General features: G+C 44.7%; 1 protein-coding gene across 2 annotated transcripts in view; it reads right to left on the reverse strand.

The window, feature by feature from the left end:
• Nucleotides 1–188: 188 nt before the first annotated feature.
• Nucleotides 189–15,887, reverse strand: part of LOC135554194 (protein shisa-8-like) — an 81,508-nt gene continuing 65,809 nt past the window's right edge. Inside the window, exons 4-5 of one of the 2 annotated variants that reach the window (XM_064986330.1) lie at nt 7,749–7,826; nt 189–7,572 (exon numbers count right to left, since the gene is read on the reverse strand). In XM_064986330.1, the coding sequence (XP_064842402.1) occupies nt 7,037–7,572; nt 7,749–7,826 (614 nt within the window). In that variant the 3' untranslated portion in view covers nt 189–7,036. Of the gene's footprint in view, nt 7,576–7,748; nt 7,827–15,887 lie in introns of both variants that reach the window. The other variant, XM_064986329.1, reaches the window with a different exon arrangement.

Below are 15,887 nucleotides of genomic sequence, written 5' to 3' on the forward strand. Positions count from 1 at the left end.
CTCCGAGACCAGGTTGGTCTAAACCATGTCAGCTGCTAGTGAAACTTATTGAGGGCAGGAAGCAGAAATGTACTTTGTACCGACTGGACCACAGTATTGGTTTAGGAATAACTATAAGAAAGCCTTTTTCTCTCTCTTTTTTACTCCCTGTCTGACAGACACTCACACAAACATGCCAAGACACAAGGTTTCTCTGACCATTTTCATTTTTTATCAAGTTCATACAAAGAACACTTAGTAAGGTTTCCTCTAAAAAGAGATGGTTAAAAAGCCAGACAATAACTTTGACCTTGACTCTTCCTCAAAAATTATTGTAATTAGTGCTGTAAAAATGGAAACAATCTTCATCATTGTTGTCATTATCATCATCGTCATCCTCAATGATAACCTCTTTTAAAATGTAAGTAAACAGCTAGGGAATGAAAGGACCCTATTGAGGCTATGATGGTGTCTTTATGAGACCGATTGAATCTGCATAGGACTGAAGTGTTAAGGTTGGGTGGGAGTTTTTTTAATTTTATTCCCCTCATATCAATGTCCTCTGTCTTTGTGGAAGGAGCTCATTGGAACACTCCTATCAACTGATCTGCTGCCCAAATGCAACATCCTGTAAACCTTTAGTGTAGTTATATTAATGCTCTATAATAGGAGTGTGCTGCTATGTATTTCAGAGTCTTTTAACCTGAACATTTAACATTCCTAATTCAGGACATTGCCTCAGGTTGTCCACTACTGGAGTGGGAGGATGTGAGAGAGAGCAAGACAGGGATGTGGTTTGTGGAGTTTGGCTCTTTGCTCTCTCTGATGGAGTCAGTCCAGACCCTGGAGACATATAAATGAAGTGAAACATCAGTGACAGCTGGCATGGGTCTCTGTTTGGGATGGGGTGGCAGAACAAAACAAATGCAGGGCACTAGGAGAAAGGGATGCCCAGATAAATGCTGAACTCATGGAGAACATGCCCAGCAGACCAAAGGGTTGGTCTTCAATTTTTTTTCCTCTGTTGACAGTGCCTGTCTTCCTTATACAATGTGAATGATAGCCTCCAAATTAACATACAATATGCTTTTCATTTGTCTTTCCTGTTCTTCTGGAATTGTGTTTACTGTGTCAGTGTGTACTGTACTGAGTGCATGTGTGTTTGTGTGTACACATTTATTCACATCATGTAGGCCTACACATGTTTCTAGACATTAAATATACATTTTTAGCTCCATTTCTCGTGGCCTTTAACTATGAATAAAGAACTGCATAATCAAAACCACATGTAAACAGAGAACATAAGAACACCTGCAACAACAAAGATTATTTTTAGATGTCGGGCAGTATAATTAGTACACTGCCCGGGCAGTATTAATATCATTTCTGGTCAAAACATGCAATGTTCCAGCACCTTAATTACCTTGTATCTCCATTCTATCTCGACAGCCTGGGCATATTAAGAGGTGTCCAAACCAATTTTTGGATTAATTTAAAAGCCATGGACCTTGAATATAAATCAAATTAGATGACAATTTCATTTAAAACAATCCAATTTTACATTTATAATTGGGCTATTTTATTGACCAAGTCTACAGGCATTGCAAAGGTACTTGATAGATGCTTGGTTAAGGACGTCAATTAAAATCCTCCCTATGGTTTCTTCTTGTCTTCTTGTTTACGCACCCACGGATACTATTTCATGGTGCTGGGGAAGAGGTGGGTATGGTGGCTTAATGGTAAAGAAATCTTTCTGATACTGGGCCCCCTCGTAAGGTTAAGATTAAAAATAGTACCAGTATTTGCCCTGCTTTACAGAGTGGGGAAGGGGGGACTTTTAGCTGATAGAACGAGGAGTAGGCCTCCCCTCCTTAGCCTCGCATGTTGTCAGATAACTTCACATACACCAGGGGTTTGAAACGTTTCTGCCAGCTAACAACCCAAAGAAACAGATTCGGCCAAATCGGAGATGTCAAAACAAATTAATTTGGACACCGCAATCTGGGTGACCCAAACACCGGTAGCTCTCCACTCACTGCAAAACGAGAGAAAGATGTGTTTTTCTGGTTTAAGTCTATAAAAAAGCCCTTATATCAAACAAGTATTTAACCATTTTTACAGAAGACAAGTGGTACAATATATATACACAAGTACGTAACAATCAAAGGTAGTCTACTACCAAAAGTATGGAACAACACATGATTTGCAGATATAAGTTGCACAGGAATCACAAATCTTCAATTGTCATTGTTAACTAATGTGTTGCCAAAGCACTTGAATACAATGCATTTTTGACATGAATACATGTGTGTATGTACCATACATAGTATCCGAAAAAGCACAAGCTTCAAACACAGGACGTTTTCTGTGCGTGGCAAGTTTTGAATCTGAAAGCACTTCATCTCTCGTCAGTCAAACGCTACTTTTTTGAAAGAACTTCCAATCCAAATACAGTACAAAAAAATTATACACAATATATTGCTAAGGATGAAACCCAAGTATGTCTACCAGGTTGCATTCAGATAACCTGTTGTAGAATAGTTGCGTTTAAGGAAGTTTTACAAAGAACAGTCATTCAGCTCTTTTAGAGTGCCGTATATACAGTGTAATCATAGAGATTGAGTATGCACACTAAGCTGATGGTCCACACTGACATTCCCACTGTGTGCTACAGTTACGTGTACTCAATTTCTCCTGATAAGAATTATTTTGGTCCAGCACCTACAACCACAGAATAGACGACTGTGAGATATACATGGCTCCTCTGTCCTGCTCCTCGTCCAGTGTTGAGAAACTGAGGCAAAACTTTGGGCCAGTAAGCCTTCGACAGCTTTAATTCACTTTTGACTGTCCAACACAGACTGAGGCAATCCAAAACCAGCGGGCTTACTGTGACAGTATTGGTGTAGGATTCACTGTACGGAGGCCTGCGGCAAAAAGACTCTGGCATATCTGTGGGCCAAAAAGGCCCTTCACCGGGTAAATGATACTCAAGTAGGGTGTCACTGTTTAGAACAGTCAGCAGTGTTTGTCTCCCGTGAGTCAGATATACCTGCGGGTCAACATTCGCTCAGCACTAGGATGGGAAGAAGAGGGACATTAAGGTGGAATCTCAGCCAATTACAGTGCTTCGTTCTACTATAGGAGGCAAGCCAAGGCGCTAGCCTGGCAACATCCTGGTGCCTCGCTAGCTGTCAGCTTGGCCCCAGGCTGTGTTTGTCCTTGAGGCCTCAGAGACTCACCCTCCTCATGGAGACTCCCCGGAGCCTGAAGGATCCATGTGTCACAATGTCAGCATTGTTCAGCTAGCATTAGCAAAACTATCCTAGTGCCTGCAGCCTGTAGAGCTCAGCTGAGGTTTCAGAGGTGTCCACTCTTGCAGGCCAGCCCTGATAACTGCTTGTAGGTTTGTGTTTTCTTTAGTATGGCCTTGCTGGAATTGTGTCTGTAAAATAACATTTGAATCCGTCCAATAGTAAAAGGTCATGGAGAGCTAATCAAGCTTTTTTTCTGAGTGGAAAGGGTTCTCAGAGTTCTGATTCGCTAATGCAACTTCCTCTGCCGGAGAAGCGCACGAGGAGACAGAAGAAAAAATGAAAATAAGCTCTGTGAAAAGCTCCGTGGTCTGGTTTCTGAGAAAATAGTCCTTAATAATACCTTTCAGAAGAGCCTGAAAAATCTTGGTCTATGTAGCTCTGCTCCCACCTCAGCTCCCCACACTTAAAGGACTCCGGAATGGTCCAAAGTCAGACTCCAGAGAGAGGGTTTGCAGATAGATGGGTACTTATTGCTTTGCAGACAGAACATATTGCTTGTTACTTGCACACATCCATTGCTTGTTCACAACCAGTAATGCATCCTGAACGATAGAGGAGAGACTCCATAGAATACTTTATATGGCTGGGCTGTTAAGCTAAGAATCATTGTGTCTAAACCCCACCCCCACTTTTACGAATTGAAGCTGGAGAAAGCTAAATGGTGACTGTGCATGCTGCATACGGTAGCTATGAGTGCAGATGTGCATGCTGCATACGGTAGCTATGAGTGCAGATGTGCATGATGCATACGGTAGCTATGAGTGCAGATGTGCATGCTGCATACGGTAGCTATGAGTGCAGATGTGCATGATGCATACGGTAGCTATGAGTGCAGATGTGCATGATGCATACGGTAGCTATGAGTGCAGATGTGCATGCTGCATACGGTAGCTATGAGTGCAGATGTGCATGCTGCATACGGTAGCTATGAGTGCAGATGTGCATGCTGCATACGGTAGCTATGAGTGCAGATGTGCATGCTGCATACGGTAGCTATGAGTGCAGATGTGCATGCTGCATACGGTAGCTATGAGTGCAGATGTGCATGATGCATACGGTAGCTATGAGTGCAGATGTGCATGATGCATACGGTAGCTATGAGTGCAGATGTGCATGATGCATACGGTAGCTATGAGTGCAGATGTGCATGCTGCATACGGTAGCTATGAGTGCAGATGTGCATGCTGCATACGGTAGCTATGAGTGCAGATGTGCATGATGCATACGGTAGCTATGAGTGCAGATGTGCATGCTGCATACGGTAGCTATGAGTGCAGATGTGCATGATGCATATGGTAGCTATGAGTGCAGATGTGCATGCTGCATACGGTAGCTATGAGTGCAGATGTGCATGCTGCATACGGTAGCTATGAGTGCAGATGTGCATGCTGCATACGGTAGCTATGAGTGCAGATGTGCATGCTGCATACGGTAGCTATGAGTGCAGATGTGCATGCTGCATATTTACACATGTACTGTGCATTTCCCAACACTTCTCTATTTCTGATGTACTTTTATTCAACCATATCATAAAAACAACAACAACTCCAAGTGGGTCTTATGTAGATTACATAACAGCTTTATCCTGAAGTATGAACTGTGAACAGATAATTCAAATCCCCAATGAAATGTAACATAAGCATTAACCCATAATTGTCTCCAATTCCAACACGAATGACTCCATCGGCTGCACGTAGTTTAAATCAATTAAAATGTCCTATATTCCATATCATGCTGCTGCATAGGCTACAGTGAAACCACTTGGTGTCTGTCCATAACACAGAATGGCTCAACAATAGCAGCCGAATGAATCTCCAAATCATTTAACACTGTGAAAGCCCTGCTCCACTCCATGCATGCCTAGTGTGTGAGAGTGTGTGAGGGCCTGCCATGCTGGCGATTGGGTATCATTAGTTATGGCTGCACCCCCCGTGAGGAGGCATGGTGTCCCCTGGCTGGGAACAGCTTGGAAGACCATGCAGGGGTTGGATGCTGGAGGCTCCCACCATAAGTCAAGCCCACTGGGGAAAGGAAGAGCAGAGGAAAGGGGGTCTGGTGGAGCTCAGGAACAAACTGGAAGCTGGTTGGTGGGGAGGAGCAACAGTAGCAGCAAATGGTGAATGACTCTAGTAAACACGACTGACTGGCTGCCATCCGTTGATACGGTTCCACCTGTCTGGAATACCCTGGGCGTAGGTATGCACTGCGGCGTAACCTGTTTACTTATGATAATACATTAAGCTTGAGGCTTGGGCTAAATTGAAGGAGAGTCCACTGAAATGTACGGTGAAGGACGGCGCTTCTGTGAACTTAGACGTATCAGATTTCCATGCATATATTGTACCTTGCGGTCAAGTGTAAAATGATAACGAGCCAAGAGGAGTTGCTTGCTCTCCTGTAGCTTGACTATTGGAAATAATCCTTGTGGTTGGGAAAGACTTACTGTAATGTCTATGTTTAGCCACTAGCTTCAACCCAGCTGCATTTACAGTGACTCATTATACATATAGATGAACCATACAACTGCATTCAACAAAATGATCATATTAAAGCCTATTTTAATATTACAATAATATATGCATGCATCACATGAATTGCTGCCAGTCTGGAAGACATACTTTAATAAAATACTCTGTATGATTTTCCTTCCTTCCTGACCTTTGTGCATTCATGTTTTGATAAATTCTTCAACAGCAAGCCAAAGCTAAGATAAAATAAAAAAGCAATGACCTTTACTTCACAACTACAACTTCCCACCCTTGTATTGCCTTCGGCACCATATTACCCAGGACAGACACAGTGACCTGTCCTGCCCTCTTGCAGGCGCCTATTGTCCCTTGCGATTTGCATCGGGCCTCTGCTGAAGCTTCACTAACACAGACGGTTCCATTTAACACGACTGTGGTGACCTTGCTGATACCTGTGCTGTTTGCCCTTTCCGATGCATGCGTCACCGATTAAGATAACAACAAACAACACAACGCTGAGAGACTTGGACGCTGACGATCCCCAGGGAGTCTCCAGACACAACCACTGTGTGAGATTCCCCAGTTTTGACGACCAGGGGGCCTGAAACTTCGGGGCTCTTCTCCAGCAGGTGAGGAACAGGAGGTGCTTGCCGCACCAAACCTCTGTCCGGCTTAGTTCCTCATCCCTTACGCTTCAGGATGAATAACAAGCCCCTCCTTTCCCGCTGTTTCTCTCTCTTCCTCTCTCTCTCTCTCTCTCGCTGGTACAGATTTGCCAGAATGGTATCTCACTCTGTTCTGGATGGAGGGTGATGGGAGCTGACAAGACAATGGCATTGTCACTGCTGTTGTTCAGGGTCCTGGAGGTGCTTTACCCATGTGTACCACTCTGACAGGCTGCAAACAGTAGGATAGTGTGTAAGTGTGTGTGTGTGTGTGGGGGGGGGGGGGATTTGTAGAGTAGTGGTGCCAGGGGGAGCAAAGAGGAGACAAAACAAAACAGGGAGGACGCTGGGACAGAGAGGGAATTTAAAGGAACCAGGTTTAAAGAGAGCAAGTCACTTCATGTGATCATTACCTTCCCTTTTGGGTGTTACATTATCAATAACAAAGAAAACCTGCAATTAAAATAGCAATAGAAGATTGCCTGTTCCTGTTCATCCCCCCAGCCATCAACACGACATTGATTCGTACAAAAAGCTCTCGCTCCCAGGCCTTACTCCCAGTCCTATAGACTCTTTTCTTGCCCTCCTGCTCTCCAAATGTTCATGCTCAGACTGTGACCTCTGTCTTGCTGTTGGTGGGCAGCCCTTTGTTTTTGGGGTGCATGTGGGGCGACTGTCCATAGCCCAGGGGCTGGGAGAAGAGTTCCGGGAGTGTCTCAATGCTGAACTGCCGCTTGTTGGAGTAGGCCTGCCGGCGGCTGTTGGGCTGTTGATGTAACTGCTGTTGATGTTGTTGATGTTGCAGATGCTGCTGATGCTGAGGATGCTGCAAATGCTGCGGATGCTGCTGCTGTGCCTGCCCGATGTGGGAAGCCGTTGGATGCTGGACATGGCCCTTACTAGGGTCCCAGACTTTGAAGGCTGAGCTGGAGGGAAGCGGGTGAGTGTTAGGCTTGGAGACCTTGGGCTTGGGGAGCTGGGCGGCGGTGAGGGTTATGGCCAGTGGGGCGTGGATGTCTGGAGGGGGAAGGAAGGGCTTGTCCTTGTGAAAGGCGATGGGCTGGAAGGTGGGGGGCGAGGAGTGATGGCGGGAGTAGTCCACCATGGGGTAGCCCTTGTAGTACCCTTCTCTTGCTGCCGTATCTGCTGCGAGAAGGGGGAGGAGACAAAGGTGAGAGAGAGAGAGAGAGAGAGAGAGAAGAATGCAGTTAATGGTATAGAGGTCAAAATACCTTACAAATACCTTTAATCTTTTCCTTTGACATGGTATCCACTCAACCTGTAGGTCCACAATGAGTTATATGGGTCAGAATATCTACCTGGTACCCCCAGAGACCTCAACAATGTCCTCCTTTGTTCAGATACAGTAAGAGCTCTGTTATCCAGTGGCCAAACCCCTAAACCAAGTTAAAACAAACAAAACAACAATGAAAATCTGTAAGGATCTGCTGCACAAGCATCTCCTCCCTACTTTATTATGCTGTAAAGACAAGTGTGATTCCAGGTAATTACATTGTACACATTGTAATAGCCGCGTAATAGACCTCATCATAATGTGGCTGTAAAATATGCTGGAATTGAAGCGCACAGATGAATAGAATGCGTTGAGTTACCCCACTCATATCACTTCATATCACTAACCTCGCCCAACCTCTCTGTTTTAATTAAATGTACACACTTAGGCAATTTATACAAGACATTGTGTCCCTTTCTGGAGTCACTTGTACGCTATTCTGCTGCCAAGGGAAGAATTAAGGTGAGACACCTCTCCCCCTGTGTTAATCCCTGTGCCGTTGGCTGTGTATTATATACCATGAAAGGAACTAGTAGCTTTACACCATCATCCCTAAACCAGCCAACCTGTCAGGTAAACCTACAATGACATGGAGGTAGAGCTGCACAGAGTGTACAGCGGCTTACACCCACAGGGGCTTGGTTCTGTGTGTGTCTGTGTATGAGTGTGTGCTTGAGAGGGGGGTTAAAAAGCCTGAAGCCCAGTAACGTTAACGTTGAATGAAAACAAATAAGTAAAAAAAGCAACAGCAACTGGCGGATAAGCTGGAGTTTTGAGGGGAGTAAAAATAGAGCGGGTTTAGTGTGTCGTGTCGTATTAGTGAGGGAGCCCTGAGTGCTGCTTCATGAGGTCACAGCCGCAAACCCCTCAGCCCTCAGACACTAACAACCTTGTTCGCCTCACTGTTGTGTCATTTAGGTTTTTTCTTCCCCTATTTTGTTGGAAAAAATGATCCTGGTTGTTGTTTCTTTTCCCCCTCAGCCTCTGTGTGTGTGTGTGTGTGTGTGTGTGTGTGTGTGTGTGTGTGTGTGTGTGTGTGTGTGTGTGTGTGTGTGTGTGTGTGTGTGTGTGTGTGTGTGTGTGTGTGTGTGTGTGTGTCACTCGTAATTCACTGTATCACAATTTCAGTGGGTCAGAAGTTGACATACACTAAGTTGACTGTGCCTTTAAACAGCTTAGAAAATTCCCGAAAATTATATCATGGCTTTAGAAGCTTCTGATAGGCTAATTGACATAATTTGAGTCAATTGGAGGTGTACATGTGGATGTATTTCAAGGCCTACCTTCAAACTCAGTTCCTCTTTGCTTGACATCATGGGAAAATCAAAAGAAATCAGCCAAGACCTCATAAAACATTTTTTAGACCTCCACAAGTCTGGTTCATCCCTGGGAGCCAAACCCCTGAAGGTACCACGTTCATCTGTACAAACAATACTATGCAAGTGTAAACACCATGGGACCACGCAGCTGTCATACCTCTTAGGAAGGAGATGCGTTCTGTCTCCTAGAGATGAACGTACTTTGGTGCGAAAAGTGCAAATCAGTCCCAGAACAATAGCAAAGTACCGTGTGAAGATGCTGGAGGAAACCGGTAGGAAAGTACAGTGCCTTGCGAAAGTATTCGGCCCCCTTGAACTTTGCGACCTTTTGCCACATTTCAGGCTTCAAACATAAAGATATAAAACTGTATTTTTTTGTGAAGAATCAACAACAAGTGGGACACAATCATGAAGTGGAACGACATTTATTGGATATTTCAATTTTTTTTAACAAATCAAAAACTGAAAAATTGGGCGTGCAAAGAATTTAAAAAGAATTGTCAGATATTATTCATCCTCATCAGACAGGTTTTTTACATGTACGATACATTGGAGATAATATAAGACAAGTACTGGAAACAATAGAATATTATGAAATATCGGGGACACCAGGCCTGGTTTTCATAGATGATTTTGAAAAGGCTTTTGATAAAGTACGACTGGAGTTTATATATAAATGCTTAGAATATTTAAATGTTGGGGGATCTCTTATAAAATAAGTTAAAATTATGTATAGTAACCCTAGGTGTAAAATAGTAAATAATGGCTACATCTCAGAAAGTTTTAAACTATCTAGAAGAGTAAAACAAGGTTGTCCACTCTCAGCATATCTATATATTATTGCCATCGAAATGTTAGCTATTAAAATTAGATCAAATAATAATATTAAGGGATTAGATATCCGTGGCTTAAAAACTAAGGTGTCATTGTACGCTGATGATTCATGGTTTCTTTTAAAACCACAATTAGAATCTATCCACAGCCTCTTAGAGGATCTAGATACTTTTGCTATCCTCTCTGGATTAAAACCAAATTATGATAATACGTATTGGATCACTAAAAAAAGCCAATTTTACATTACCATGTAGTTTACCAATTAAATGGTTTGACGGAGGTGTGGACATACTCGGTATACAAATCCCACAAGAAAGAAATTATCTCACTCCAATAATTTTTTATAGAAAGTTAGCAAAAATAGATAAGATCTTGCTACCATGGAAAGAAAATTCCTGTCTATTTGTGGAATAATAGCCCTGATTATCTCTAGTCATATCACAGTTTACCTATTTGATTATGGTTTTGCATACACCTAGTGACCTGCTTTTTAAATTATATGCAAATAAATTCATTAAAAATCCTACAATGTGATTTTCTGGATTTCTTTTCTCATTTTGTCTGTCATAGTTGAAGTGTACCTATGATGAAAATTACAGGCCTCTCTCATCTTTTTAAGTGGGAGAACTTGCACAATTGGTGGCTGACTAAATACTTTTTTGCCCCACTGTATTTACCCCAAAAATATATGGGGGATTGGAAATGATGCAGACAATTACATTGATGGAAGCAACAATCTTTCCGCAATATTAAGCTGATCCACCCCTTAAAATTAAAAACAAAAAATGATGGAATTTCTCGTGGATGAATGGTGTTGCATCCCACCAATAGAGTTCCAGATACTTCTAGAATCTATGCATATTGAAGCTGTTCTGGAAGCTGGTGGGAGCCCAAAGCCCAATTAGGTTCTTTATTTTGGCAGTTACCTGTATATTGTTCCTGAAACTCAATATCATCAAACCACAGACCAGTCTTCTAGAAAAGCTGGATTTCTTGAAGATCATAAAACATTCATTACCTTGAAAAACGATCAAAAAGTGGAAATTGTTCTTCAATACAGAACATTATAACACTTACTCTGTGTTGTTAAGGAGAGTTCTCACTTCTTCCAAAGGAGAAAAACTACAGATGTATAAAGCTGCTTTAAATGGCCTAATCACTGCAATTTCAGGAAATGATTTTAACGCGAGGCATTAAACGGCTATTATGCTGATAATGACAGTGCTCTTAAAAGGCCTGCTTTCATGTTGTGGCATGTGACAAGTTTGGCAAGTCATGGGAGGATTAAATGGCTATGTTGCCAACGCAACTGTATACAGGCATGTGTTTATACATTCTAAATATTCTAAAAGGATAAGCAGCTTGATTCCAGCAGACCATGTGACAGGGTTTACACTGTCAGATGGCTTCTCTAAAGAAGTCTATCAGGTGCCAAGTCATTCATTCTGAAGACTTCCATTGATCCCCACACCACAGCCATTTTGAGGCCAAGTAGGGGTGTGCTGTAATTAGACAAAGGAAAAAACAAACAATATTGCACCAGACTAGACTGACATTTTATCTCTTTATCCTTACTAGCGATGCTCGAAACCCATGCTACCCAACTACTACTCTTTATCCTTAGTAGTGATGCTCGAAACCAATGCTACCCAACTACTACTCTTTATCCTTACTAGTGATGCTCGAAACCAATGCTACCCAATTACTACTCTTTATCCTTACTAGTGATGCTCGAAACCCGTTCTACCCAACTACTACTCTTTATCCTTACCAGTGATGCTCGAAAACAATGATACCCAACTACTACTCTTTATCCTTACTAGTGATGCTCGAAACCCATTCTACCCAACTACTACTCTTTATCCTTACTAGTGATGCTCGAAACCAATGCTACCCAGCTACTACTCTTCATCCTTACTAGTGATGCTCGAAACCCGTTCTACCCAACTACTACTCTTTATCCATACTAGTGATGCTCGAAACCAATGCTACCCAACTACTACTCTTTATCCTTACTAGTGATGCTCGAAACCCGTTCTACCCAACTACAACTATGCTTGCTAAGAAAGATTTGCACGAAAGTGACCTCAGGGTTGCAGCAGCATGCGTTTTGTCACGGGGAATCACTGACGTTCTCGGCAGACTGCACAGGAAGTGCACGGTGAGAGAGCATATGCACTGAAGGCGGGGGACCAGCAACGAGGCCTTGCTGCCCTCTCCGTCCATTTCTCGCCTTCTCCATCACTTTTTCGCACTATCCCTTTGTGCCCTATCAGAAATTCTCAGGTCGTTAGTGTTTAATTAAGATACAGGGCTACAACTACATCCTGGTCCAAGGACCTGCTGGTACACCTGGCAGAAGTTGGCTGACGCCTGAGCCAAAGCCCCTGAACTACACTATGTCCTCTCAATGACTTTGCCAACACAGCGAGTGGCGACGTGCCGTGTTGTTTATTGGCTTGCTGGGGGGTACAATCACTTGTGAAGAGATGAGAGTGCTAAGCCTATATCTCAAATGAGCTGCTGTGTGTGCCCTTATGAGTGTGTCTGTGTGTGCCCTTATGAGCGTGTCTGTGTGTGCCCTTATGAGTGTTTCTGTGTGTGCCCTTATGAGTGTGTCTGTGTGTTCCCTTATGAGTGTGTCTGTGTGCCCTTGTGAGTGTATCTGTGTGTGCCCCTGTGAGTGTGTCTGTGTGTGCCCTTATGAGTGTGCCCTTATGAGTGTGTCTGCGTGTGCCCTTGTGAGTGTGTCTGTGTGGGCCCTTGTGAGTGTGTCTGTATGTGCCCTTATGAATGTGTCTGTGTGTGCCCTTATGAGTGTCTGTGTGTGCCCTTGTGAGTGTGTATGTGTGCCTTTATCAGTGTGTCTGTGTGTGCACTTATGTGTGTCTGTGTGTGCACTTATGTGTGTCTGTGTGTGCCGTTATGAGTGTGTCTGTGTGTGCCCTTATGAGTGTGTCTGTGTGTGCCCTTATGAGTGTGCCCTTGTGAGTGTGTCTGTGTGTGCCCTTGTGAGTGTGTCTGTGTGTGCCCCTGTGAGTGTGTCTGTGTGTGCCCTTATGAGTGTGGCTGCGTGTGCCCTTATGAGTGTGCCCTTGTGAGTGTGTCTGTGTGTGCCCTTGTGAGTGTGTCTGTGTGCCTTTATCAGTGTGTCTGTGTGTGCACTTATGTGTGTCTGTGTGTGCCCTTATGAGTGTGTCTGTGTGTGCCCTTATGAGTGTGTCTGTGTGTGCCCTTATGAGTGTGCCCTTGTGAGTGTGTCTGTGTGTGCCCTTGTGAGTGTGTCTGTGTGTGTCCCTGTGAGTGTGTCTGTGTGTGCCCTTATGAGTGTGGCTGCGTGTGCCCTTATGAGTGTGCCCTTGTGAGTGTGTCTGTGTGTGCCCTTATGAGTGTCTGTGTGTGCCCTTATGAGTGTGGCTGCATGTGCCCTTATGAGTGTGTCTGTGTGTGCCCTTATGAGTGTGTCTGTGTGTGCCCTTATGAGTGTGCCCTTGTGAGTGTGTCTGTGTGTGCCCTTGTGAGTGTGTCTGTGTGTGCCCTTATGAGTGTGCCCTTGTGAGTGTGTCTGTGTGTGCCCTTATGAGTGTGCCCTTGTGAATGTGTCTGTGTGTGCCCTTATGAGTGTGTCTGCGTGTGCCCTTATGAGTGTGTCGGTGTGTGCCCTTGTGAGTGTGTCTGTGTGTGCCCTTTTAAGTGTGTCTGTGTGTGCACTTATGTGTGTCTGTGTGTGCCCTTATGAGTGTCTGTGTGTGTGTCTGTGAGTGTGTCTGTGTGTGCCCTTATGAGTGTGTCTGTGTGTGCCCTTATGAGTGTGTCTGTATGTGCGCTTGTGAGTGTGTCTGTGTGTGTCCGTTTGTATGTGTCCCTGTACCTCAATGCCTTTCCATGTGTCATTACCATTGTTTAGAATCTCATGCGTCAACCTGCTTTTCCGGCCATCTGCAAGCTTGCGTGTGTTTGTGAGTGTGTGTGCTTGTGCTTGTGAGTGTGTATTTGTGGGTACGCATGTGTGTGTCCGCAAGACCATACGGCTGTCTGCTCCATTCATGAGGAAATAACAAGTGAAATACCCTAGAGGTGTAGAGAGACTCCCCTCTCTTAAAATCAATGGATTCAAATGAGATGTAAATACGAAGCAACTGCCTGTGGTAATGCACCAGCCGTGAGGTGGGCCCTTCTCAAGGGCCCGATGAGCCGGCATGCCAACCTGCTGTGCCACAGGACCCGTGCCCCGGCTGGCACCACGGATGGCAGCCACGCCATTGTCTGTACAACATACAGCTATGCGTGTGTGAGTGTGTGTGTGGTGTGTACAGTGTCTAAAAAAATGAATGCAGTTTAAAAGTGACTACATTAAAGAGCAGACCGTATTCTGTTTGGGGTCCTCCTGGTGACAGGGTTGGGGATTATAAAATGTGCTTTCATCAAGCAGAAAGGAATATGGAGAAAAAGAGTGTTGCATCACAATTGGATGAAAAGTATTTCACTGCAAATGTCAATGACAACGTCATATGAATCCATTGTCTTTTCTATTGACGGTCCTTTGGTGCAATCACACTTATTTACTCAGTGAGCAGCATAATGAAGTGGACTCCTCCATCCCTGCCATTAGTGGTTTTAGAATAGGAGGAGCTCGTGAGCAGTTCTAATGACATGCAATGATCTCATGGCGCAAGCATGTCTGTGTCGTGCTGTCTTTCCAAATAATCATCAGTGTGTCCTTGTCTTTCCAGAGTGATCAGATACAATCACGTGTGTGTGTGTGTGTGTGTGTGAGTCTGAGTGTGAGTCTGAGTGTGTATGAGTGTGTGGTGTCAGTATGCATGTGTGTATGCTGGGGTCAGAATGCATGTGTGTGTGTGTTGGAGTCAGTGTACTGTAAGAATGTGTGAGTGTGTGCTTATGTGTGTGAGGCCATGGGGCCAGCCAAAGGGTACGGCTCTGACCCATCCAGACCCATACTGTCAGCCACTCAACAGGGAGTCATGTCACTCACTATCCTGACTGCCTGTGCTTGAGCTACAGGCAGGGTTACTGCACCATGTGTCTGTGTTCCACATGTGTCTGTGTTCCACATGTGTCTGTGTTCCACATGTGTTTTGGGGATATGTAGTAGCATCAGTTTGTGTGTTAATGAGTTAGTCATGATAGAGGAGGGCAGTGGATGATGTGTGGGAGTAACATCATTGTTGTTCATATACAATATACACCCTCTACTTCAGGGCTGCCCAACCCTCTTCCTGGAGATCTACTGTCCTGTAGGTTAGACTGAAGACCCACAGGAAGGTAGATCTCCAGGAAGAGGGTTGGACTGAAGACCCACAGGACGGTAGATCTCCAGGAAGAGGGTTGGACTGAAGACCCACAGGATGGTAGATCTCCAGGTAGAGGGTTGGGCTGAAGACCCACAGGAAGGTAGATCTCCAGGAAGAGGGTTGGGCTGAAGACCCACAGGAAGGTAGATCTCCAGGAAGAGGGTTGGGCTGAAGACCCACAGGAAGGTAGATCTCCAGGAAGAGGGTTGGGCTGAAGACCCACAGGAAGGTAGATCTCCAGGAAGAGGGTTGGGCTGAAGACCCACAGGAAGGTAGATCTCCAGGAAGAGGGTTGGGCTGAAGACCCACAGGAAGGTAGATCTCCAGGTAGAGGGTTGGGCTGAAGACCCACAGGAAGGTAGATCTCCAGGAAGAGGGTTGGGCTGAAGACCCACAGGAAGGTAGATCTCCAGGAAGAGGGTTGGGCTGAAGACCCACAGGAAGGTAAATCTCCAGGAAGAGGGTTGGGCTGAAGACCCACAGGAAGGTAGATCTCCAGGAAGAGGGTTGGGCTGAAGACCCACAGGAAGGTAGATCTCCAGGAAGAGGGTTGGGCTGAAGACCCACAGGAAGGTAAATCTCCAGGAAGAGGGTTGGGCTGAAGACCCACAGGACGGTAAATCTCCAGGAAGAGGGTTGGGCTGAAGACCCACAGGATGGTAAATCTCCAGGAAGAGGGTTGGGCTGAAGACCCAC

The sequence above is a fragment of the Oncorhynchus masou genome, chromosome 14 (genome assembly GCF_036934945.1).
Source record: "Oncorhynchus masou masou isolate Uvic2021 chromosome 14, UVic_Omas_1.1, whole genome shotgun sequence".
In the NCBI taxonomy this organism is placed as follows: domain Eukaryota; kingdom Metazoa; phylum Chordata; class Actinopteri; order Salmoniformes; family Salmonidae; genus Oncorhynchus; species Oncorhynchus masou.